The 26,433-nt window shown below is 44.6% G+C and overlaps 1 protein-coding gene across 2 annotated transcripts in view; it reads left to right on the top strand.

Annotated features, from left to right (window-relative positions):
- Window positions 1–26,433, top strand: part of crim1 (cysteine rich transmembrane BMP regulator 1 (chordin-like)) — a 212,727-nt gene that overhangs the window by 125,198 nt on the left and 61,096 nt on the right. For both annotated transcript variants that reach the window (XM_055639319.1, XM_055639318.1), the window contains exons 6-7: window positions 9,210–9,392; window positions 12,483–12,680. In XM_055639319.1, the coding sequence (XP_055495294.1) occupies window positions 9,210–9,392; window positions 12,483–12,680 (381 nt within the window). The remainder of the gene's footprint in view (window positions 1–9,209; window positions 9,393–12,482; window positions 12,681–26,433) is intronic.

Genomic DNA, 26,433 nt, shown 5'->3' with positions numbered 1-26,433 from the left:
GACTGTTGTATAAGGAGAAATTGGATTGACTGGGCCTTTCTTCAATAGATTTTGGATGAACGACAGGGTGTCTAATTGAAACATACAAACTCGAATAGAGCAATGGCAGACCTTTCAGCCCACCATGTTTGTGCCAAACATCTAGACCATGGGTTAGATAGACTAAATAAGGGTAGAATAATTCCCTAGGCTGGGATATGACAAATGAGTGGCAGGCCTGGCTTGAAGGGCTGACTGGCCTTGTCCTGCTCCAGTTTCATGTGAATCTATGTTCAAGGCTGCTCACACTGCATGCAGTAATTGCACCTACAGCCCACCCCTGCAGAGCATGTCAGGACTGCAGCATGCTGTGACAGAGGAATCGTCATCCTTTGAGCCCTTAACGCATTATAAATATAACACCAGCTTTTGATCGAACAGATGGAGGGAAAATGTTTCTGGTAACCGATAACTGGAATGCACAAATCTGGCACAGATTTGAGATGAGACCCAAAGATTTGGGGCAGCACAGTAGTAAGAGTTGCTGTCTCACAGAGGTCCATCCTGTCTATGGATGCTGTCTGCATGGAGTTTGTACATTCTCCATAAAGGAAATTGGATCATATGCAAGCAAAGGGGATTAACTTGGCATTATGTTCGGCACAGACATCGTTCCAGTGCTGTACTGTTCGATGTGCTACGTAATGGATCCCCCTAAAGAAAGAAGAACAAATTTTCAGGACTATGGGGGGGGGGGGGGGGGGGGGGGGGGGGGAAGGAGGAGGTGGGGCAACAAAGGTTGAAAGATTAGCAAAGAAGATATATAGCATGCTTGCCTTCGTCAGTCAGGGCACTGAGTACAAGAGATGGGACATCATGTTACAATTGTACAAAACATTGATTAGACTGCATCTAGAACACTGTATCAATTTCTGGTCACCATCCCATAGGAAAGATGTGATTAGGCTAGTGGGGTACAGAAAAGAAAATCACAAGAATGTTGCCACGACTGGAGGGCTTTAGTTGTAACGTAGGCTGGGTCTGTTTTTCCTGGAGCAAAGGAAGCCAAGGGGTCACGTTACTGTTTATAAAATCGTGAAAATCATAAAGTCACAGTATTTTCCCTGGATAGGAGAGTCTAACCTAGAAGGCATTGGTTTAGGTTGAGAGGGAAAAGATTTAAAAGGAGAACTGAGGGGCAAGTGATTCACACAGGTGTTGGGTACATGTAACAAGCTGCCAAACAAAGTGTATTTACCCACACTTGAACAGGACCGTGAGAATTGGAGAGCAACAGGAAAATGTCATGCTCTCAAAGAAATAAGACTTTCTATCCCCTTCCTCCAGCACCCTTATATCACCCAGCTGCCCTTTAAGTGGGGATACATACATGTGCAAAGCACAGGGTCTAGCACGAGGACTGATGCATGAGCGCCTGTTTTCCTTCATGACCCAGACATCCAGGTCAAGGCTGAGGAAGTTCATGCTCTGGGAGTCCCCAACCCGTGCTATATCTCGAGTTCACACCAAGGTTAGAACAGGTCTCCCAGCAGTCTCTCAAACCCGCCGTCATCACTTGTCTGGTAATGGCACCCGCAGGCAAGTCGGGCCCCTCACTCCAAAAAACAACCTGGACAACTGCAATTTTAGAAGTGTCACTGACTTCTTAAGTAAGCATGATTGAAAGCACTGTTTCCCTCGCTTATCCTTGTATTGGAGCGCACCCAACATTCAAGCCTGCCCCCTGGCAAATGTTGCCACAAATGGTACCCCATGAAATGAGAATAGAAACCAGAGCCCTGGCTCCCTCCCAGAACATTCCAGATTCCCAATTTAGAAGGCTGCAGTCTGCATTGCCATGTTAGAAGTGTTGCCATGTGAGATCACAGCAGGGCCTTTCTTGGTGCGTGCTGAAAACAGGCTCCCTAATCACAGTTAATTCTATAAAAACATGCTTCAGCGGGGACATGCATTGCCAGCAGTGTTAGCAGATGTGCATTCCCTTCTTTTAACGTAATTGTTTTTTAAAATCACTTCATGTTGTATTTTATTTTCTTAGCTGCCCCTGGGGTGTAGGGACAAACCTATGAGCCAGGCCCTTCGTTAGATCACCTGCATGTTGATCTCAGGACACTGCAGGGTTGTGACCACATCTCTGCATCCTATTTACCCTGGACCCCTCTGCAAAGGGGAACTTTTTGCCTTTTATTCAGCACCTCCTGTGAGTGCAACCCAGCCCAAAGCACTTGGCACCCCACAGGCTACTCCTGAAGTGCATTTGTGCACTGCAAGATCCCATAAACCACATGGAAGACATGCGGTAATAAAACATATTTTAAAAAGAGCAATGGTCTTTCGAAGAGAGCAAAGTAAAAAAACATTTTTTTTTTAATCATTAGCATATATTCAGGGAAAATGCACTCCCTTGAAACATGTACTGATGTTAAAAGACTCAAGTTAAAGCTTTTAGTTCCATTGAACGGACTTCACATTAAACGGACTAACGTGCTTGATTGAAGGGGGAGGGTTAAATATTGACTAGGACACCAGGGTAAACTCCCTCCCCAACCTGCTTCCATCCCTTTCTGGGTCACGTGAGAGGGCAAACAGGGTCTTGTCTGCAAGGTGACGATGCGACACATCCTCGTCGACAGTGCCCAAACCTCTGGCGTGGAAAACAACCCTCCACCTCCTCTCATTTCATTATAGATTTGTGGGAGAGCTGCTATTGTTTGCAAGGCAAATACTTCCCTCCCAACGTGGCAGGTGCATTACTTGCCCTTTCCCCTGAAGCTAAATATCTCAGGGTGAAATGGATGGAAGCTCTCTGGTCTTCAGCACAATTATTCAGGATAATTGCCCAGTACCAAAGGTGCCCACAGAAAATCCAGCCTCATTCAGCAGGCAGCATCAGCAACAAGATTGCAATTATTCAGCGTCAGTAAGATGTTCCAGGTATAGCCTCGGGGAATGAAACAGCTCCTGCAGCAACCGTTGAAGTGCTAGTATAAGACAGAGTGAATAATGGTTTTTTGAGGCTTGCATGATTGCTCTTTGCTTGTTTTGTCTTTTTTCTATAACACTGTCTATTGCACTATTTCCAATTTGAATAATGATTGTTGACTGAGTTCAGCAGTAGCTAACTGTCTGGGGACAGGAGTTTTCAACTGCGTTTGGATAAATGAAGCACCAATTACTGGAGTAAAAATGGGCTCTCGTCCTCTAGCTTTCTGCCTGTCCCTGTCGTAATCTCTTTTTGTCACTTTCCTATAATGTCAGTATCTCATTCTGTTCATTTCACTACATCTCTATCTGTATTTGTCTTTCTTTTACTGGTGTGTGTGTGTGTGCTGGCATGTGTTTGTATATTATGCAGGCATGTATGTTTGTGTGAAGTGTGATGGTACATATGTGTATGTATGTTGTGCCCGTGTGTGTCTGTGTACACAAATGCTGTCCTGCATTTCATTGTTGGAGAGAGCCTGACCAAAGTTCCCATTGTATCGGTAAACTCCCCTGCCTTATTCTGATCGTTTTGTGGATCCATAGGCAGCATAATTCAGACAGAAGATAATGCAGTTGGTACTGTGTATACTTCTGATCCGATGCACATGAGATTAGTTCAGCTTGATATCATTTTTCAACACAGACATTGTGGTCCAAAGGATCTAATACTGTGTTGTACGTTTCTATGCTCTATGTTCCGTGATCACTATACGAAGGCTGAGAGAATGAAGAAGAGATTCACAAAGATTTTGCCATGTCCTGTAGAAGTTTAATCATGAGCTAGACCAGAGCTTTGTAGAACAAAGTAATGAAGAAGCATAGTATTAGGAGGGGCCTGTAATGGGTGTAAAGGAGGGGCCTTTTCCTCAGCAAAGGCGTCAATAATGAGTTTAAAGTAATAGGTAAAACATATCATAATAAAAATCACTTTGAGAGTGTGGGGCCTGGACCTCACCGCCCAAAGGGGTAGTGGATGGCAAGAATCCACTTATAGGGCGGCACGGTGGCGCAGCGGTAGAATTGCTGCCTGACAGCGCTTACAGCGCCAGAGATTCGAGTTCGATACTGGCTACGGGATGCTGTCTGTACGGACTTTGTGCGTTCTCCCCGTGACCGCGTGGGTTTTCCCCGGGATCTTTGGTTTCCTCCCACACATGAACAACGTACAGGTTTGTAGGTTAATTGGCTTGGCAAATGTAAAAATCGTCCCTAGTGTGTGTAGGATAGTGTTAATATTCGGGGATCGTTGGTCGGCGTGGACATGGTGGGCCGAAATGCATGTTTCTCTAAACTAAACACCCACCACATTCTAAAGAACATTGATGTGCCTTGATGGGGAGGACAATGAATTAGAAAACGGGAGTTGACCTGATAGCTTTGTTCTGGGCTGGTATGGTCATAATGGGCTGAATGGCCTCCTCCAATACTGTAAATTTCCATAATTCCCCATTTTTGCTCATGTAAGCTTGGGCAAGGCAGTTCGATGTGGGATCGCCTGAAAAATCTAGGGCTCTCTATGCGTCTGTAGGAACCAACTTCCTGTTCCCAGTGTCAACCTGTGCAAAGTGAGGTTTCCCAAAAATGGGAATGAAGTCACATGCAATTATTCACCAGTTCAAAAGTTATTTTCACAGTCCATTGAGCTGTTGTCGTCAGTTCCAGTAGATACTGCGATCACGGGGTGAAGGCTTGCTATTTTTGACTTCCAGATCAGAGGAATTTTGTCGGCTTCTTCTGAAAGCTGGCTGCTCAGATTTGTCAATGAAAAACATCTGCTGGAGTTCATGCTGCAAACTCGTCAGGACAGCTAAGTGTCAGATCTTTATTTTGTGGTTGGGCTCAGTGCTTGAGGTTAGCTGGTTCCACAGGCTTGTTGACAGAACAATCAGTTGCAGAAACAATTCCCTCCCACAACCTCACCGCAGATGTTGGACGGTACATGCAGATGACTCACTGGATGCCATTATTACCTGTCGCTGGGGCATTGCATTACTCTGGCATCAGGTTTCTCTGGCTTGTCCTCGGCTGAACTAGTTGGGCTCAGTTGAGGCAGTGGCGATCATAACCAGGCTCAAGACCACCCAGCCTCCTAGGGACAGGGTGATGTAAATGCCACAGGGCCTAGGTTCCTTTCCTCCCTGTAACACACCAATGCCCCAGTTCCTGCATTCCCTTTAACACTCCAAGGCCTCAGTTCCTATACTTCCTTTAACACACCAAGGACCCGGTTCCTACGCTCACTGTAACATAGAAACATAGAAAATAGATGCAGGAGTAGGCCAATTGGCCCTTTGAACCTGCATCACCATTCAATATGATCATGGCTGATCATCCAACAGTATCCCGTACCTGCCTTCTCTCCATACCCCCTGATCCCCTTAGCCACAAGGGCCACATCTAACTCCCTCTTAAATATAGCCAATGAACTGGCCTCAACTACTTCTGTGGCAGAGAATTCCAGAGATTCACCACTCTCTGTGTGAAAAATTGTTTTTCTCTTCTCGGTCCGAAAAGACTTCCCCCTTATCCTTAAACTTTGACCCCTTGTTCTGGACTTCCCGAACATCGGGAACAATCTCCCTGCATCTAGCCTGTCCAACCCCTTAAGAATTTTGTAAGTTTCTATAAGATCCCCTCTCAATCTTCTAAATTCTAGCGAGTACAAACCGAGTCTATCTAGTCTTTCTTCATAAGACAGTCCTGACATCCCAGGAATCAGTCTGTTGAATCTTCTCTGTACTCCCTCTATGGCAAGAATGTATTTCCTCAGATTAGGAGACCAAAACTGTACACAATACTCCAGGTAACACACTGGGGCTCTGATTCCTGCACTGCCCTTCAAGTTATCGAAACCCACACACCCTTTAATCTCACCAGAGTACTAATTTCTATGCTTTAAACTTTCTGCGTTCACTGGAAAAATTACTGTAGGATTGTGTAACATCTTTTAAAAAAGTGAATGGAACAACATTGGTAGTTTAGAAAATGTACCCGTCTAGTATGACCAAAGACCTGAGCATGCCAGATTGTTTTTCCGCAGTAAAGTTTCAGATGGCTACTTATCAGCAGAGTCAAGTGCGGCACATCTTTAGTTTCACTGCATCGATATTCTGACTGAATATAACTCTGAATTTCAGTCCACATTTCCCAACCATCCGTTGGTGAATGGAGAAAAGTCCAGTCCAACTTTTTCGGAATGGAGACTTTGTGCAGAAACGAGAGGGAGGAGGGTCAACGGGGGGGGGGGGGGGGGGGAAAGGGGATGGAAAGAAAGGGAAAGATGGACAGAAATAATGGACAGAAAGGAAGAGTGAAGGTGAGACAGAGAGAGAGAGAGCAGCTCAAATTAAAATGTCAGCACTACAGAAATAGTAGGGGAAATTGGAACAAGACAGCATGTAAAGCAGCTGCTGACAACGTGAGATAAATCACGCTTCATGCAATGGTAATATTGCACTGTGATTACCACACAGAAAAGACACTGGGGTGAATGTGGCAAGGTGCCACTGCCTCATAGCCCCAGTGGCCTGGATCCAAGTCCGAGGATACAGTCAGTATAGATAATAGACAATAGGTGCAAGAGTAGGCTATTTGGCCCTTTGAGCCAGCACCGCCATTCAATGTGATCATGGCTGATCATCCCCAATCAGTACCCCATTCCTGCCTTCTCCCCATATCCCCTATTTTTAAGAGCCCTATCTAGCTCTCTCTTGAAAGCATCCAGAGAACCTGCCTCCACCGCCCACTGAGGCAGAGAATTCCACAGACTCACCACTCTCTGTGAGAAAAAATGTTTTCTCGTCTCCGGTCTAAATGGCTTACTCCTTATTCTTAAACTGTGGCCCCTGGTTCTGGACTCCCCCAAAATCGGGAACATGTTTCCTGCCTCTAGCGTGTCCAAACCCTTAATAATCTTATATATTTCAAAGAGATTCCTTCTCATCCTAAACTCCAGAGTGTACAAGCCCAGCTGCTCCATTCTCTCAGCATATGACAGTCCCGCCATCCCAGGAATTATCCTTGTAAACCTATGCTGCACTCCCTCAATTGCAAGAATGTCCTTCCTCAAATTAGGGGACAAAAACGGTACATAATACTCCAGGTGGGTCTCACTAGGGCTCTGTACAACTGCAGAAGGACCACTTTGCTCCTATATTCGATTCCTCTTGTTATAAAGGCCAACATGCCATTCGCTTTCTTCACTGCCTGCTGTACCTGCATGCTTACTTTCATAGACTGATGTACAAGGACCCCCAGATCCCGTTGTACTTCCCCTTTTCCCAACTTGACGCCATTTAGATAGTAATCTGCCTTCCTGTTTTTGCTACCAAAGTGGATAACCTCACATTTATCCGCATTAAACTTCATCTGCCATGCATCTGCCCACTCCCCCAACCTGTCCAAGTCACCCTGCATTCTCATAGCATCCTCCTCACAGTTCACACTGCCACCCAGCTTTGTGTCATCTGCAAATTTGCTAATGTGGCTTTGAATCCCTTCATCCAAATCATAGATGTATATTGTAAATAGCTGCGTTCCCAGCAGCGAGCCTTGCGGTACCCCACTAGTCACTGCCTGCCATTCTGAAAGGGACCCGTTAATCCCTACTCTTTGTTTCCTGTCTGCCAACCACTTCTCTATCCATGTCAGCACTCTACCCCCAATACCATGTGCCCTAATTTTGCCCACTAATCTCCTATGTAGGACCTTATCAAATGCTTTCTGAAAGTCTAGGTACACTACATGCACTGGCTCTCCCTTGTCCATTTTCCGAGTTACATCTTCAAAAAATTCCAGAAGATTAGTCAAGCATGATTTCCCCTTCGTAGATCCATGCTGACTCAGACCGATCCTGTTACTGCTATCCAAATGTGCGGTTATCTTTTATAATTGACTCCAGCATCTTCCCCACCACTGATGTCAGGCTAACGTCTATAATTCCCCGTTTTCTCTCTCCCTCCAATCCACAGGAACTGATCCTGAAGTCTATAGAACATTGGAAAATTATCACCAATGCATCCACAATTTCTAGAGCCACTTCCTTAAGTACCCTGGGATGCAGACCATCAGGCCCTGGGGATTTATCAGCCTTCAGTCCCATCAGTCTATCCAACACCATTTCCTGCCTAATGTGGATTTCCTTCAGTTCCTCTGTCACCCCAGATCCTCTGGCCACGACTATATCAGGAAGATTGTTTGTGTCCTCCTTAGTGAAGACAGATCCAAAGTACCTGTTCAACTCATCTGCCATTTCCTTGTTCCCCATAATAAATTCACCTTTTTCGGTCTTCAAGGGTCCAACTTTGGTCTTAACTAATTTTTTCCTCTTCACATACCTAAAGAAGCTTTTACTATCCTGCTTTATATTCTTGGCTAGCTTACCTTCGTACCTCATCTTTTCTCCCCGTATTGTCTTTTTGGTTATCTTCTGTTGTTCTTTAAACATTACCCAATCCTCTTGCTTCCCGCTCATCTTTGCCACGTTGTACTTCTTCACTTTAATTTTTATACTGTCCCTGACGGCCCTTGTCAGCCATGGTCGTCCCTTTCTCCCCTTGGAATCTTTCTTCCTCCTAGGAATGAACTGATCCTGCACCTTCTGTATTATTCCTAGAAACACCTGCCATTTTTGTTCCACTGTCATCCCTGCTAGTGTATCTTTCCAGTCAACTTTGGCCAGCTCCTCCCTCATGGCCCCATAGTCCCCTTTATTCAACTTCCCCTTTATTCAACTGCAACACTGACACCTCCAATCTACTCTTCTCCCTCTCCCTCTATAGAGTTTGCATATCTCACTGTGGATTTTCCCTGGGTCCCATGGTTTCTTCCCACATCCAAAAGATGCACTGTCAAGTTAATTAACGTCTGTAAAATTAACGCCAGCACTGATCTGATGAGATACTCTAGCACTTTGTGTATTTTTCTGTAAATAAGCATGTGTTTGTAGAATTACCATTGGTGTAGGTGAGTAGCAGGAGAGTCAGGGGCAGTTGATGTGCATTTCTAGAGAGGACATGTTACAGGGAAATTAGAAGGGGAATAAGATTGATGGAAATTCTGTGAGAGCTCGCATTGACTAGATCGATCGAATGGCCTCCTCATCTTGTTTGTTTCCTTCTTGCACCCAGCCATATATTTCTTCAAGCTTATCCAGTTTTCACTGAAGTGCCCTTGTGTTATGACAGATTCTGATAGAACCGGTTTATTTTGCTCTGTCCTTGTAGAGACAAAGCCCACCTGCATATTCAACGGCGTGGAGTATTACGATGGAAACATGTTCCGGATGGATGCCTGCCGCTTCTGCAGGTGTCAAGGGGGTGTCTCCATCTGTTTCTCAGCCCAGTGCGGTGAGCTGCACTGTGACAGATACTACGTGCCGGAGGGAGAGTGCTGCCCCGTCTGTGAAGGTAAGACTTGCCGCTTCCCCGTACAATTACACTGGATGGGGAGTTGAGGGGGGAGCGGGGAGGAGCCTTCACCAACCCTATTTAGCCTAGAACATGTCAACCTCCTTCTACCACTACTCCTCCCAATAGACCGAATGGATAAAAAATTGTACAGGCGATACATGGATAGTCAAAGAGTCATACAGCATGGAAACAGGCCCTTTGGCCCAACTCATCCATGTCTAACAAGACACCCCACTTAAGCTAATTCCATTTGCCCACATTTAGTCCATATCCCTCGAGATCTTTCCTATGCACATACATGTCCAAATGTATTTTAAATGTAAACATTTTAACACTTTAAAAGTAGTGATCAATGTATTTGATTACCCAGGCTGATTGGGCTGGTTGAAGTGAGCTTTAGTTTAGTTTAGTTTAGAGATACAGTGCTGAAGCAGGCCCTTCAGCCCAGCGATCCACGTACACTAGCCCTATCCTACGCACTAGGAATAATTTACAATTTTTACCAAAGCCAAATTAACCTACAAATCTGTACATCTTTGGAGTGTGGGAAGAAACTGGAGCACCCGGGGAAAACCCATGCAGTCACTGGGAGAACGTACAAACCCTGTACAGATAACACCTGTAGTCAGGACCAAACCCAGGTCTCTGGCGCTATAAGGCAGCAATTCTGCCCCTGTGCTGAAGGCAGTAAGTTACTTGCAATTATGTAGCGCCGTTCACAACCTCAGGATATTCCAACACACTTCATGGCCGGTCACATGACGGAATGTAGCAGTTAATCGGTCCATTGCAAGGTCCAAAAAATGCAATGTTTTAGTCAACAAATTGTTTAATGATGCTGGCTTTCAAGGCAAACAAACAAAGCACAGAGGAGAACATATCCCCTTCTCTTACTCAACCAGCTGCATCCATTATATCAGATGAGGTACGCCAACTCCTCTGACCATGCAGAACTAAAGTCCAATACTGATGTCCCTGGAGTGGGGCTTAACCTTATAAGACAGCGTAAGATTGAACATTAGGTACATCTATAATTAGAGTTGAAGATTAGCTCCTAGTTGCACAGAACAGAGGACTCTGGATTCAAGCCTAGGTCCACAGTACATTTTTGCTGGCAGGGCCTAAGGTGTTGTTGTCAGTTTTGTTGCCTCTGAGATGTATCGAGGCTCATGTGGAGCATAAACATTGATGTTTCAATGCTGTACTGCCTGTGTAATTCCATGTTTAAAATCCTCCCCCATGCTGGCCTCTGGTCATAGAAACAAAGAAATAGAAAATTGGTGCAGGAGTAGGCCATTCGGCTCTTCAAGCCAGCACTGCCATTCAATATGACCATAGCTGATCATCCAGAATCAGTACCCTATTCTTGCTTTCTCCCCATATTCCTTGGTTAGCCCTGAGATCTATATCTAACATGGTCACAATGCTACCCGCCCGGAAGTACCCAAGCTTTTGGCTCGGCTTACTGTCTTGACTTTTTCCACCCCTCTGTCAGTATAGACGACATGTACCATCTGGAAGAGCAGTAAACACATAGGGCAATTCACACCTATGAGAGGGCAGCAAGGGCACAAATCCAATCCCAATAATCGTTGATCATGTTAAGGAAACTTACATGTTCTCCCATGGACAAATGGGGCCAAAGGGCTGTTTCTGTACAGTTCAGCTCAATTACTTTATGTTAAACATGTCCTTTCATAGTGTCGAACAGCACAGAAATAGCTCCTTGGACCCATCAGGTCCATGCCAACCATCGCCTAGCAATGTACACTAACCCCATTTATCAGTAATTAGTCCATTGCCTTCAAGCCTTCTGTCCAAGACTCTTGTAAATAATTAAATGTTGTGAGAGTACTTGCCTCCAGCATTCCTTCAGGCTGTGCATTCCAGATTCAAACCACCATCCGGGTACAAGATTTTTTTCTCAGATTCCTTCTCAATCACTTCCCCCTTATCCTAAGCCTATGCCCTTGAATGTTATAATATTCCCTCTACTTTAGGGAAAAGTTTCTTACTGCCAACCCTACCTATACCTTCATAATTTTGTAAATCTCATTCAAGTGCCTCCACTGCTTCAAGGAAAACAAGTCCGGCCCATCTAGTCTCTCGTTACACAAAAATAAAAGTTCTCGCGGAACTCAGCGGGCCAGGCACCATCTGTGGGGTGGAAAGGAATTGTTGATAGAGACAAAATGCTGGAGTTACTCAGCGGAACAGGCAGCATCTCTAGAGAGAAATGGGCGTGGATGGTACGGAGATAAAATGTAGTCAGAAACAGTAAGACAGGCCGGAGAACTGGGGAAGGGGAGGGGATGGAGAGAGAGGGAAAGCAAGGGCTACTTGGTCAGAGAAGTCAATGTTTGAATCAAAACCAGCAAGAGGACAATGTCACATGGTCCTGATGCAGGTCTCGACGCAAAACATCGACAATTTTCTCACAGATGTTCTGCTGAGATCCTCCAGCAGTTTGAATTTTTTGCATCAGATTCCAGCATTTGCAGCTTCTTATGTTTCTGTTCTCTCCTCATAATTGAACTACCATCCCAGTTAAATGTTGCCAACCTTCATTTACTGTTGATACTGTTGATATGAGTGAAAGATTGGGTGGAAAAAAGCAAGAATACTCCCTGCTTTCGGGAAGGGTGGAAAGTGTTAGAACTGGCTTCGATGGCATTTAGTCGTTGGGCTGAAGGGCCTATTTCCATGCTGTACGACTCTTAAGATGTTGATCCTGATGAATGTATTTGTGTCCTGTTATCAATGACAATCTCTGCTCACCGGTTGGTTTTCATTGAATGGATGAGCTTATTAGAAATAGAAACAGGAAAGGTTAGTAGATCACGGAGCTGCATTGTAGCAGATCTCTTACCCTGCCATAGCACTGTTTTGCTCTGGGCTCCTTTGTTTAATAGGGTGGGGTAGTTTCCACACTTTATATTGCACACTTTAAATCATAGTTGCTGTGCGTGCTGCCCTGCTCATGTCTGCCTGCCTCTTTGACGTACACTTGTATCTCCCCCATCGAATTGTCACCACTTGTGCAGCTGGCTAACCCTGTTCTACCTCTTTCCATTGCCACCCCGACAGATCCGATTTACCCGATCCACAATCCTGCCGGCTGTTACGCTAATGGACAGATCCGCGCGCACGGCGACCGCTGGCGAGAAGACGACTGCACTTTCTGCCAGTGTGTCAACGGCGAGCCGCACTGCATGGCCACAGCCTGCGGACAGAGCTGCCTGAACCCAGTGAAAATTCCCGGAGAGTGCTGCCCCGTATGCGAAGGTAAGGAGCCGCAAAATAAGTGCAGCGTGTCCTGGGAGCCGAGAAAATGCTCTCTGAAGATAGAGTGTGGAACGCAATAATTGTTAGCAATGTGCATGAATATGCTGCAGCTTTTAGAAAATAGTTTGTGGGGGTGGCCACAATGAGCAGTCATGTCTGAAGCAAGACAGGTCCAAGCACCTGCTGCTCCAGAGCCACAGGGAACCTATAGCATAATGCAATGGTTCTTTCTGAACCCGTTTCATTGGGCACCCAGTGTTATCAGCATCCAGTGGCAAGCATCGTTATTGCAGCATCAGCCCTGATTAGTGTCGGCTCCTGACCTTCATGGCACAAGCACGTGGGTCAGATCCAAATGACGGCCATTCACACTCAGCCTTGCTTGCATGTGCTTCCAAGTAAGAGGGAAGGATGAATCCCTCTTCACCTAGAGAGTTGTATTTTCACCCAGACAGTTGTGAATCTGTGGAATTCTCTGCCACAATAGGCAGTGGGGGCCAATTCGCTGGATATTTTCAATAGATATTTAGATTTATCTCTATGGGCTAAGGGAATCAAGAGAAATGGGGGAAAAGCCGGAACGGGGTACTGACTTTGGATGATTATCCATGATCATATTGAATGGCGGTGCTGGCTCGAAGGGCCGAATGGCCTACTCCTGCACCTATTTTTTTTCTAATCCAGCACTCTTACCCAAGTTGCCACACACACATGTAACTAAGCAAGCCCACAATCAATGCACATGCAAACATAGACACATGCACATGTAAGCATGCACACAAATGCAGACTCACATGTACATATACTCACAATACATACAAACACGTGCTTGCATACACATGCATGAACACGGCTCAGATAAGGGTGCAAACATGCACATGCACAAACACAAAGGTACACGCATAAGAAATGCACACATGCAAGTGGAGCACACATGCACACACAGACCCACATATTCCGGGAAGTACTTGTGAGATGGGATTACTGGAAATATAGCCCCTTTGGTTTATCCAGACACACACCCACAGCTTGACTGAAGCTAGGCAGCACTGCTTCAAATAAAGTAGGTAATTCCCCTGTTTCAGATGGGAAATCAGGAATCTGAGGAATGCGAGTGGTAAAGGAAAAGTTATTTTTGGACTGATCTGTATGTTTTCACTGGGACCTTACAACAACATTTAGAGTACATTTTCAAATTCACGCCTAGCAGGTGGCTGCTTTGAGGCAACAAGGAAACAGAGCTTGATTTATTTCCCTGTGATCTGTGCTTTATAGTATCAGAGCTTGATTTATTTCCCTGTGATCCTTTATAGTATATCCAGTATGTACCTCGGTGTAAGGTATGTTTTTGTACTGAGTCTGGTAATTCAGTTCGACATTCACCCCTTGGAACCCGGTGACATGGAAGACCTGCAGTAATTTGATGTGTGAGAGAGAGAGAGAGAGTGTGTGTGTGTGTGTGTGTGTGTGTGTGTGTGTGTGTGTGTGTGTGTGTGTGTGTGTGTGTGTGTGTGTGTGTGTGTGTGTGTGTGTGTGTGTGTGTGTGTGTGTGTGTGTGTGTGTGTGTGTGTGTGTGTGTGTGTGTGTGTGTGTGTGTGTGTGTGTGTGTGTGTGTGTGTGTGTGTGTGTGTGTGTGTGTGTGTGTGTGTGTGTGTGTGTGTGTGTGTGTGTGTGTGTGTGTGTGTGTGTGTGTGTTCATGTGCATGCAAACACAAATGCATGTATGTGCCTCATCCTATAGATACCATGCCCTTCTGTCTTGCAATATCCAAAAGCATTTGTCTGGGTTTCTTTTTTCTGTCCCAAACTAAGTTAGAATGCCACCAGTTCAAGATCCATCCTTGGTAAATTGAGCCATATGTTTACACTCTGCAGCATAATGGTTAAGTTACCGCACTTGGTGTTAAGAGGCTTGGACTGGGTGATCTGGAGACACGACTTGGAATCCCACCAAGCCAGCTGAGAAACTTAAGGAACAAGTAGTTAATATCAGTAATGCTGACCAGGAAACTACTGGAAGTATTAAAAGTCCTTTGAAGGAAATGTGCCATGCTTGCTGGGCTGGTCGAATCCAGACCCAATGCAACACAGTGTGATTGACTATTTGTGGCAGCTGTGGCAGGGATGTGCGCATCATCCCTCAGTCAACATTCCAGAGTGGTATAAGTTGGTCACTGCTATTGTCGTGAGGCATTAAACCCTAGACCTAATGATTCTTCCAGGTAGGTAGGCTCCCAAACAGCAACGCAGTTTGATCAGGTCACGAGTAAAAAAATTGGCCTCTGTACTGCTAAAATTCCATTCCATTGAGGTAATTGCAACTGAATTTCAGAAGCAGTGTGTACAACACAGGCAAGCCAGTAAAACTTATGTTAACTTTCTTAGAAATTGGATGCAAATATTTTTGGCATGGTGAAATGAAGAAAGGGGGGAGGCAACTCATAAGGAATGTCAGCACCTGCCTGGTCTTTTGGGACAAACAAGATTCGCTCACCAAATTCCTGGGAAGAGAGGGTTGTCTTGGCAGGAGCAGCTAAAGATAGAAGATCTATATTGTTTGGAATTTAAATGGATGAGGGGTGATCTTATTGAAACGTATAACATTATTCGGAGCATGACAGGGTAAATGTCAAGATGTTTGCACTTGCAGGCGGATCTCCAACGAGGGGCATGACTGCAAGATTAGGGATAGATTGCTTAAAACTGAGGGGTGCAGAAACTTCTTCTCATAGAGGCTAGTGAATCTCTGGGATTTTGCAACACAGAGCATTGTGGAGTCTGAATCTCTGCAGACATTTAAAGTGGAAGTAGATAGATCTTTGAGTGATCCAGGAATTGTGGACGATGCGGATCTGGCACAGAAGAGAAGGCGAAATCCTGGGACAAAACAGCCAAAGCATCGAATGAGAGGCCGTTGTTAAATGGTGTGCACAATATTTCTTGCCAGCCTGATGCCAGAACAGTCATGGGGTTGCCCATTTAAAAAAAGTATCGAACAGGGGTCGGAACTTGAAACTGCACGCCAGTACATCACACAGGGACTGTTTCAGTGTACATGGAATGGAACACTGATTACCGCCTAAGATTTGCCTGAAGGAAGTCTGCAGAACAAGCACAATCTTGCAGCAGCAGTAATGAACCTGACCATATATTATTAAGGTGGGGCAATGTCTCAATCACAAAAACTGGAAGCAGTTCACGTGTTTATTTTTGAAACTACTGTTAAATTAGTGCCCTCAAGCTCTCCCTCTCGCTCTCCCCTTTACATTTTATTATCCTGAATTTTGCAGCATAAATGTTTTCCACAGAGGTTGGGAATTTCCTGGGACATGGTCCGAGGATTTTTTCAGTGGTGGTAACCAGAGGGAAACCATATACCTCATTAACTGTTCTTGTTTGTCAACACTGCTCCCTTTTATTAATCCCAGTAGCTCACACTTTGTTTTTCTTAACTTCCTCACTTCCCAACCATGTTAACTACCTTGGATCACACCCACAATTCGAACAGTTTAGGGTGATTATGTTTCTTTTAAATCATTTTCATTTTGATACCATGTGGATACAAGAAACTGCAGATGCTGGCTTCCAACACTGTTTCCATGCCTCCTAGTTCGTATCTAACCAGGAAATCAGAGTCTGAAGAAGGATCCCAACCCAAAACGTCACCTATCCATGTTCTCTAGAGATGCTGCCCGATCCAGCATTTTGTGTCTCATTTTGATACCTTTCCTGTTTCGAAGGTTCAAAGGTCTTTTATTGTCACGTGTACCAATTAAGGTCCATCCCTGATCTCCCAACTGCTATAGGGAAATGGCTTGTCCAGAAAACCTTGATGTTATTTTGCCTTAAAATCAATAACATAAGAACGAGAGAGGAGGTGGCCAGTGGACCCCTTGAGGCTCACCACCATTTATTAAGATCATGGCTTATCTTGTCTTAGCCACAACACCTCACTCTCTCACCACACCCATCAACTCACTCACTTAAATGTCCATCAATCTCCATCTTGAATCAATGACTCTGCCGCTGCCTCTGAACAAGGAGAAGTGTATTAACAATGCCCAGAGAGTAACTAGTCTCCCAGAGACCTGGCAGTGTTCATAGGTTACCAGTGGTGCCCGCTGTACAGTGTTACACACAGAATAAAAATGTCAGACCTCTCAGTATCATCAGTAGGCTTCACTACACCCCAGTGCCCATTAGCCAGAAGAAAAAGCACGAGAGGTAACACTCTCCTTTGTATCTAACTACAAAAATGCTGACATTCACACAACTCTTTTCATAATAACCCAAGCACGTCATAGCCAATGAAGCGCTTTTTTATGAATGGTAGGACTTCAGACAGACAATCTGTGCAGTGGAGGATCCCACATATATGAGGACATTCTATTGTACTATTGATAGTGAGGGCCTGGTTAGTTTGAGTGTAACAATGCTTCTCTTGGACCAGCTAGGTCTTTGGTTGCCATGCATTGTGAAGACTAATCAGGATGTTAGAGTTCCCTCCTGCACTATGTCCCCCTCATCCACCCTCATCTCCCAGTCCATTGCACCAGCTCTGACTGTTTGGATACAGGGAGCTGAGATCAACTTAATGAACGTGTGATTGGGTGCGATATGACACATTTGTCACTCCTATGTTCTGTTGAACCTGCCCAAAACACTGCTCAGGCCACGATTGGTTACCTGGGTCATTGAGTAAATGTGGAATCTTTGTAAACATTGTTTACAGTTTATCCCCCCCCCCCCCCCCCCCCCCCCCCCCCCAACCTAACCCTCTCAGAGACATCTCCCCTCTTCCACATTGTGAATGTTGTGTTCAACTTTGTAGTTCAGAAAGGGTGGTAGCATCTTACAGAGGATGCAGAAAATATTTATTAGAATGGAACTAGTGATGACCTATAAGTTTAGATAGGAACTGAGGGAAGTCATGATCTTGCACTCCTTGTCAAACATTTCAACCTACTTGGAAAGCAAATAGAGGGAAGTGGCTACTGTTGGCAATGTTTAAAGGTTCACACACACAGATTAAAAAAAATATTGGGCAAATAGGGCAACACAAGGAAAATTTGGTTTACTCAAAGAGTAATTAGCATCCAGCACTCATGGTAGGCATGCTGGAATCAATCAGAGGCTTCCATTGGGTACTTAGGGGAAAAGGTTGCATGGATTTGGAGGGGAAATGGGACTGATGGGATTGCAGGTTAGCTAGTCCCTGGGCCAAATGGCCTACTGTTTCACCACAGTTCTATCATGTGGCAATACAGACAGACAGAGGTAACAAATACTTATGATATGCTTGTGATATGGAGGTTCATAAAATTATAAGAGGCATAGATAGGAAAGATAGTCACAGTCTTTTTCCCAACAGAGCGATGTCCAAAACGAGAGGGCATGGGTTTACTTCGATAGGGGAAAGATTTAAAAGATTTAAAATTTGAGGAGCACGTTCATCACAGAGAGGTCTGCGGGTATTTGGAATGAGCTACCAGAGGAGGTGGTGGAGACGGGTGCAATTGCAATGTTTAAAAGACATTTGGACAGGTACATGGATAGGAATGGTTTAGAGGGATATGGGCCACATGCACGCAAATGGGATTTACATAGATAGGAATTTTGGAAGCCATGATTCACGTTGGTGAGAAGGGCCTGTTTTCATGCTATATATCTCTGTGAAACTCTATAAAGGCTATGTAACCCAATGAGGTCAGCAGGTGCCACAAGCCAACACTACCCTAGTTGGCTTTCAGCACAAAGATCCAAAGCTGCCATGACCCATATCCTCTGAAAGAATTCGGGATGGGTGATACCATCACATTCCAGCTTCGAGATCCGTTCGCAGTGAGCCATAACCGCAAGCGGTAAGATTTTTATTCATAGTCATTTGGAGGAGCACAGCACGTGTCACCTGATACCCATCAGGGACTGCCGTACAGAGAGTGGGATCAAATGCCAGCAGTTTCACACGGAAAAGAGCAATCCCAGGCTGCCAGTTCAGTGGATCAGCACAACCTTTGTTGCATTTTTCAGAACACATCATCAGTGACAGGGTAACACTTCAGAATTAGCTCATGGCAGCTGTCGCAAGCAAAGCCCTGCATACCAACGGAAGGAACAACACTCTTCAGGGGCTTCCTCAACAGCAAAAAGAAGTTGGAGGAGAGGCCATGGTTCAAGTATTTTAAAAATAAAGCAGTATCTTTTCCACAAAACAAGAATATTTTGCTTTTCCACAAATTAATTGAATAAGAGAATGATTTTGTAGCATAACGACATTCTCTAAATGAAAATTAAAACATAACTAGAAATGCTGGGTTTGTGAAATAAAAACAGAAACTGCTGGATACACTTCACAGGGCAAGCACCATCCTTGGGAAGGGAAATGTTGACATTTTGGGCCTGAGAACCCAAATTTTCAAGTCATTGCAAGATTCAGCACAGAAGCAGGCCCTTTGTCCCACTGAGTCTACGCTCATCCAGCACACGTTGACCATCAACCACCCATTTACATTAATTCCACATTAATCCCATTTTATTCTCCCCACATTTTTATCAACTTCCTTCAGATTCATCCACTCATCTACATTCGGGGCAATTTACCATGGCCAATTATTGCACCAACCCTCCACTGTCCGAGAAGTGCAAGGAAACTGGTACACATGTGTACCATGTAGTACCAGTAGAAACTGGTGTAGCTCACATAGTTACAGGGAGAACGTGAACTCCACACATTTGGAATCCAAATCCAGGATTGAACCCTGGTCTCTAGCTCGGCGAGACAGTGGTTCCACTCACTAAGGTGCAAATCTATTTGTCACATGCACCATAAGGTGCAGTGACATGAATTTTCACTGCACTACGCCACTATGTCACCTATTATTGCTCTGAAAGTGCTAAACTTTATCTTTATAACCTGATCAGTAAGAGCCACTCAACCCCTTAACCCTGCCCTTAGATATTTGTTGACCTATGTTGGCCCCAACTCCTTCTATTTTTCAGCAATGTCCTTCATTTGAGACTCCCCAGGCAGTGTAAAAATTGCAACATCTACCTCATCACGCTCCCTTGGGATCCTATATGTTTGAATAACATAACCCCTCATTCTTCCTTACGCACCTGGGACTTGTAATGAGCACCTAGTCTGATGAACCTACTCTAGTGGTTTAAGTTTGCCCAATGTTTACTGACCCAGTGATCTAGTATCTCTGGAAAGAGGTTAAATATTTGATCACTTGCACTGAGGTGTAAAAGAACTTTGGAACACACCTCTGCATATTCTGTACCACAACCAACACTAATGTGCACAGCCAGCAATAACCTCAGTTATTGATTTAATTTCCAGTCATTCCCTATTAGGTCTTAATGATTAGTTTAATAGTAAGATTAAACGAGAATTTACCAGTTTGAAGTTTGATCTTGATTTTATGAGAAGTTACGATGAGCGATTACGTGAAGAAGAAGGGCCGTCCGTCTGCGTGCGCGTCAATCTTCAAAGCAGCGGTGTTAAATCACAGATAAAAAGAAGACCTGAGAATAGTAAGATTGAAGAAACTAGAACTTCCATGTGACCTTGATAGTATGAGGGTGGGAGCGGTGGGCACGTAATCGCTCATCGTAACTCCTCATAAAATCAAGATCAAACTTTAAACTGGTAAGTTCTCGTTTAATCTTAATATTTTACTTCGGAGTCACGTGAGTGACTACGTGAAGATTTCAAAGCTCTGTGATTTTACGCCGGTTATGAATCCAGGCGTCACACACTGAATGGATTGACCATGGATGCGTGTAATCATTAAAGCATTCAGACATTACGTAGTTAAGTAAAGAAACTGATGCTTTAAATGAAAGAAATTTTTTTTTTAGTTTTTTTTTTAAGTTACCCCTCCCACCTTGGGGGGAAAACTAAGAGACAGAACTTAAAATGGTACGTGCAAACACCCCCAGTCCGGTTATGGGTTTGTTATAAAACCGGTGGACCATTATTTCATTCGTCCATCCTGCAGCCACTAGGATGTCGTCAAGGGGCACGTCCATAGCTCTTGCTGCCGACGTAAATGCAGCCCTGGTGGAGTGAGACTTAACCATATAAATGTTTACTCCTGCTACCGCCATTACCTCTTTTGACCATCTGGAGATGGTTTGAGTTGACACCTTTTGGTGGGGTTTTTAAAAAAAAAATTATAGCTGATGAGGACCGATTGTTCTGAGCCTCTGAGGTTCTCCGTACTCTCAGATAGTGATGTTATTATGTTACCACCCACACAACCGTTGGTCCTCTGGATATGCCAAGAACTGGATCTCCATCCCTGGCATTCCTGGCCTGCTATGTTTATATCAGGTTCCTGATTACGAACGTTATGTTGTTCATATTGGTGGTAATGTAGTCCAACCGTAGCTTTGCAGTGTCTGGACTCTTTGTCAGCATACCACCTTCAGGGTTAGTTATAGGTGGTCCCCACTGTCAAAGTAGGGTTAGTACCATGCTCACATCCCATGTGTCAGTGTACCTTGTCCTTGGAGGTCTTAAATTGTAAATTCCCTTGATGAATTTTGTTGTAAAGGTGTGCGTTCCTATCGAACTGTGCCCTGCTTCCTGCATCAGATTGGAGGAGAGTGCGCCTCTGGCACTATAGATGCACTATAACTTAGTTTATAGTTATAGTATAGTTGATAGGAACTCCAAGACATCTGTTATCCGAACTGTGTTGTATTTGTTAGGACAGTCCTATGCCTTGAAATGGCCTCCTCAGAATCTGCAGACCAACAAGTTATACGTTCGTGTAGTGGATTATTGCTTCCTGTAACTGGGTTCACTAGGTGGTCCCTGCTCTTGGGTACAGCCATTACTGGCTGGACTATAATTCCCAAAATGTTTGGGAACCAGGCTTGAGTAGGCCAATCTGGCACTACCAATATGCCTGTGGATTAGTCTTGCTTGATTTTTGTCAAGCATTGGTTTGTGATAATTATTTAGATAATTGCTTATTATCTAAATGGTGGCCGATTGGGAAAGGGGGAGATGCAGCGAGACCTGGGTGTCATGGTACACCAGTCATTGAAGGTAGGCATGCAGGTGCAGCAGGCAGTAAAGAAAGCGAATGGTATGTTAGCTTTCATTGCAAAAGGATTTGAGTATAGGAGCAGAGAGGTTCTACTGCAGTTGTACAGGGTCTTGGTGAGACCACACCTGGAGTATTGCGTACAGTTTTGGTCTCCAAATCTGAGGAAGGACATTATTGCCATAGAGGGAGTGCAGAGACGGTTCACCTGACTGATTCCTGGGATGTCAGGACTGTCTTATGAACAAACACTGGATAGACTTGGTTTATACTCTCTAGAATTTAGAAGATTGAGAGGGGATCTTATAGAAACTTACAAAATTCTTAAGGGGTTGGACAGGCTAGATGCAGGAAGATTGTTCCCGATGTTAGGGAAGTCCAGGACAAGGGGTCACAGCTTAAGGATAACGGGGAAATCCTTTAAAACCGAGATGAGAAGAACTTTTTTCACACAGAGAGTGGTGAATCTCTGGAACTCTCTGCCACAGAGGGTAGTTGAGGCCAGTTCATTGGCTATAGTTAAGAGGGAGTTAGATGTGGCCCTTGTGGCTAAGGGGATCAGGGGGTATGGAGAGAAGGCAGGTACGGGATACTGAGTTGGATGATCAGCCATGATCATATTGAATGGCGGTGCAGGCTCGAAGGGCCGAATGGCCTACTCCTGCACCTAATTTCTATGTTTCTATGTGAGACAAATTGGCGTAAAGCATACATAAACGTTCCTCCCCAATTGAGGGAGAAAGCATCCACTGCCTTGCTCCTGGATCCAGCTCGCAGGACACATATCTGGGTATCTAATGGTTAGTCTAGATGCAAACGGATCAACATCTGGTATGCCAAATTATGTAGTTATTTTGTTAAATACTGTCTGATTCAACATCCATTCTGTGTTGTTATTAAACATTCGTGATCCAGCATCTGTCACCGTGTTATATCTACCTCGTAGATTTCCCAAATATTCCTCTCGATACACCAGTGCCAAATGAGGTTCGACAATCTGTCGTAAGATACAGATTTTACACCACCCTTGTTAATGCCACCGCAGTGGTGTTATCAATCTGAATTTGAACAAGCACCAGTTGCATATCGCTACAGAGAACCTTGAGTCCATATGTGCCCCCAACAATTCTGGGTAATTGATTCCATGTGTTGGGGAATTACAGACTCCATCTGCCCCCACAGCTTTAGACTGTGTTGGTGTCTCCCCATCCTTTGCCGGTTGCATAGGACTGAAGAACCCCCGATGGCTTTCGAGCAAAATTTCCCTGCTGGCACTTCATAATTTGCCAATTTGGCCTGCATGTAATCTAAGTGTTCATTCCTTTGCTTGCTGTAAGTTCTGGTAATGCAAAGGCCCGTACTGCTGGGAAAGCAGCTACTATTTGCCAATTACACTCGCTGTTTGCCTGATAGATGGCTGGAATTTGACTATCAGGTCATTGCAGGTTTAATTAATATTGTCGTTTGCCCCTAGGCAAAGTCACCAACATATTTACTGTTTTTGATAGTAAATTCTAGGTAATCAATTACCCTTGTAGGTGTCAATTTTGATTTAACTGGATGGATGAGGTAACCAATTCTTTCAAATAGGGTTTTGGTTTGCTTGACTGATGCTTCTGCCAATTCTTGGTGACTCCAAAATGAAAATGTCCTCCAAATATGCCATTACCATGTGGTTTTGAGACCTTTGTAGGCCCAGAATTGGTTTCCGTAGTTTTATCAATAGTCTAGGAGCTGATGTCAACCCATTTGGCAGATCCATACCATCCAGTTAAACTTCAAATATCTCCTGTTCTTAGTGAATAGACACCGAATAGTATGCATCTTTGAGGTCGATGCATGCCATGTGACCATTTTATAGGAAACTCCTATACAACAGTAGTTAAACCGTAACAAAATTACTGTTTCTAAAAGTCTATACTGCACAAATGAGTTACACCTGGATGAAGTGACATCCTCCATCTGTCACATGTCCTGAATGGCAATCCTGCCCAAAAATACTGGGCCTGCCTCGAAGACAATTCCAGTCCGAGTTCCAAGTCTGCTTGGAACCTGTGTATGTTACGCAGTAAAATTATCACGTTCTAATCTGTTTTTAAACCCCAGTTCTGAAATTTTGTGTCATTGTCATTTTGAACAAGAACACAAGAGTAAATTACCAACATGTAACTGCTCCACAATCCCTTGTTTCAGTAAACCCAGACCCACCTACCTCCATGGCTACCAGTGGTCTTGTGGTAAGCCCAAAGGCCCCTGATGCGGTTTCCTTTTCTCTCCTTGATTGGGAGTAGGACTGGTAAGGTGTGTGGATTCCATGTTTCTCCCGACCTCTGCTTGGGTCTGGTCTGAAATCTCATCATACTGAGCCTGCCTTGTAGGACAATTCTGGCCATTATTTTGAGTCTGCCTTGAAAGATGACTCTGATCATATTTCCGTGCCCAGCTTTCAAGCTGCCACCGGATTCAGTGAACCGCTTACCGTTGGTGTGGGGTGTGTTGTCACCCACTGAGAGTGAGCCCTGAAAACAGGTGCTGCCGCAGGCCCCTGAGGATACCTGTGCGGACATGGCCCTTCCAGTGGACCTAAATGAAATTCTAGCTTTGGTCAGACTGAAATCTTTGCTCCTCTCCTTAGGGCAGGCGACATTTGTGCAGCCCTGAAAACAGGTGCTGCTGCCTGCGGGTTCTCCATAATACCTGGGCTGTCAACAGCTAGATTCCATCCAGAGGAACACCCAGTGGAACCTGGATGATTGCAGAAGCACTTATTTTCTGTTTGTTTGTATGGAAGCTTATTATTCCTTTTAGCATTTTGGTGTTGACTTAAACAGTGCAAGTAAAACTTACTTACTTCCTTTCTTCTGCTTGTCCCTGGGAAGGTTTTCCCCCCTCTTCTTTGTACTCTGATTCAGAGTGGTTTCTTCCGCATGTAATTCCCCCTCCAATGGGGAAGACATTGGGCTGCCCCATGTGCGAGGCTCCCGGCACCGGCACTGCTGTAGGCACCGGGCTGATACTGCTCCCTCCTTCGGAGCAGATTATTGTTGGAGCAACTTCTCCATAAGTTGCTCCATGTGGGAGAAGTCGTCCTCAGACGCTCTCCGTTGAGGGAGGGTATCCCTCTTCCCCGGACTCATCTGAGTCAACGGTTTCGTTTAGACTTGCGGGTGACATTACGTCCCGCAGGACAACCATGGAGCTCCTGCTCTCGCGCAAAGTCTGCTAATGTCGGGAACAAGACCGTCGCCCGCTATTTGGAATGCTGCGGTCTTCGGCAGCCGACATCCCCGCGGGCCGTCTCCTCGACATCTGGGCTCAGAAAAAAACTTCAAGCCTGAAAGAACGCAGGTAAGTGATTTCAACTTTCCTTACCTGCTCATCCCGACGGCCTGGGAGGCTCAATGCCTGCCAGTCCGTCGTGTGTGTTGCGTTCAGACGTAATGACGCGCACGCAGACGGACAGCCCTTCTTCACGTAGTCACTCACGTGACTCCGAAGTAAAATGGATTGGAGCTGACCAGGATTGGTTAAGCCATTAATGAGGGTATTAGACATGGTCTCCTGGAAGCCACTCAAAAGAGTTATCATCACGGAGATTCCTTTCCTTCACCCCGACAACCCTTTCCCAATCTACACAATAACTGTTTGTAGGGGGTCTCCTGAAGCAATCAGCACAGTTCAAAAGTACTTCATTGTCTGAACCACTTCAAGATGTTTCCTGGTGTTAAGATAGTGCATAGAGGCAAGTGTTGTTATTATAATAGATTGCAGGAAATCAGTGCACACTGCAGGATAGGATAAACAGATGTACCAATAATAACATCAGAAAGAATAGACAAAGGTATTTACTGCTTAAATTAAGGCAGCAGCAGTTGAATTTCATTTGTTTATAATGCAGAGCAACCTTCATTTTTGGTGGTGGATGAAATTTGAGTCGTCGAGGTGGAGGGAACATTAAACGCTGGAAACTTTTTCCAGTGTTGGGATAGGAAACCCCAGCAGTGGGCCTCATTTCCACTGTGGCATTCTAAACCAAGCACGACTTACTCTCCAGGAACGAATGGTGCTTGGGATCGGACGCAGAAGAAATTTACTACTAGACTTGCTTCTAGTGAGACAATCCCACCTGTGGAAGATGAAGAGGAAAGGGAGAGAGAAGATAATTTTGGACATGTAATACTCTATTCTGCATTCTGTTTATTTTCTATTTTGCACTACTTGATGTATTCATGTATGGTATGATAGTAGAGTGGGGACCTTGGTGCTTTCACGAATAATGTGAGTTTAAATCCCTTCATGCATCTGAGTAATTCAAATTCAGATAATTTCAGAATTTGGTATTTAAAACACCAGTATCAGAATTGTTGAGACAAAAACCAAAATGCTGGGAACACTCAGAGGGTGAAGCAGCATCTGTGGAAAAAGAAACAATTAACATTTCAGCTCTGGAATCCTTCATCAGCCACACCTGATAAACCCTTCATCATCAGAACTGGAATGTTAACCGGAGACACAAGAAATTACAGATGTTGGAATCTTGAACAAATTGCAAAATGCTGGAGGAACTTTGCGGGTCAAACAGCATCTGTTGAGAGAATGGACAGACAACATTTTGATCCTAAAGCTGCCGCCTGATCCATTAATTTCCTCCAGCAGTTTGTTTTTTTGCTGAAACATGAATTATTTATCTTTCC

This window comes from Leucoraja erinacea, chromosome 8 (assembly GCF_028641065.1).
Source record: "Leucoraja erinacea ecotype New England chromosome 8, Leri_hhj_1, whole genome shotgun sequence".
NCBI classification, from domain to species: Eukaryota; Metazoa; Chordata; class Chondrichthyes; order Rajiformes; family Rajidae; genus Leucoraja; species Leucoraja erinaceus.
This window is presented reverse-complemented; position numbering and strand designations above follow the sequence as displayed.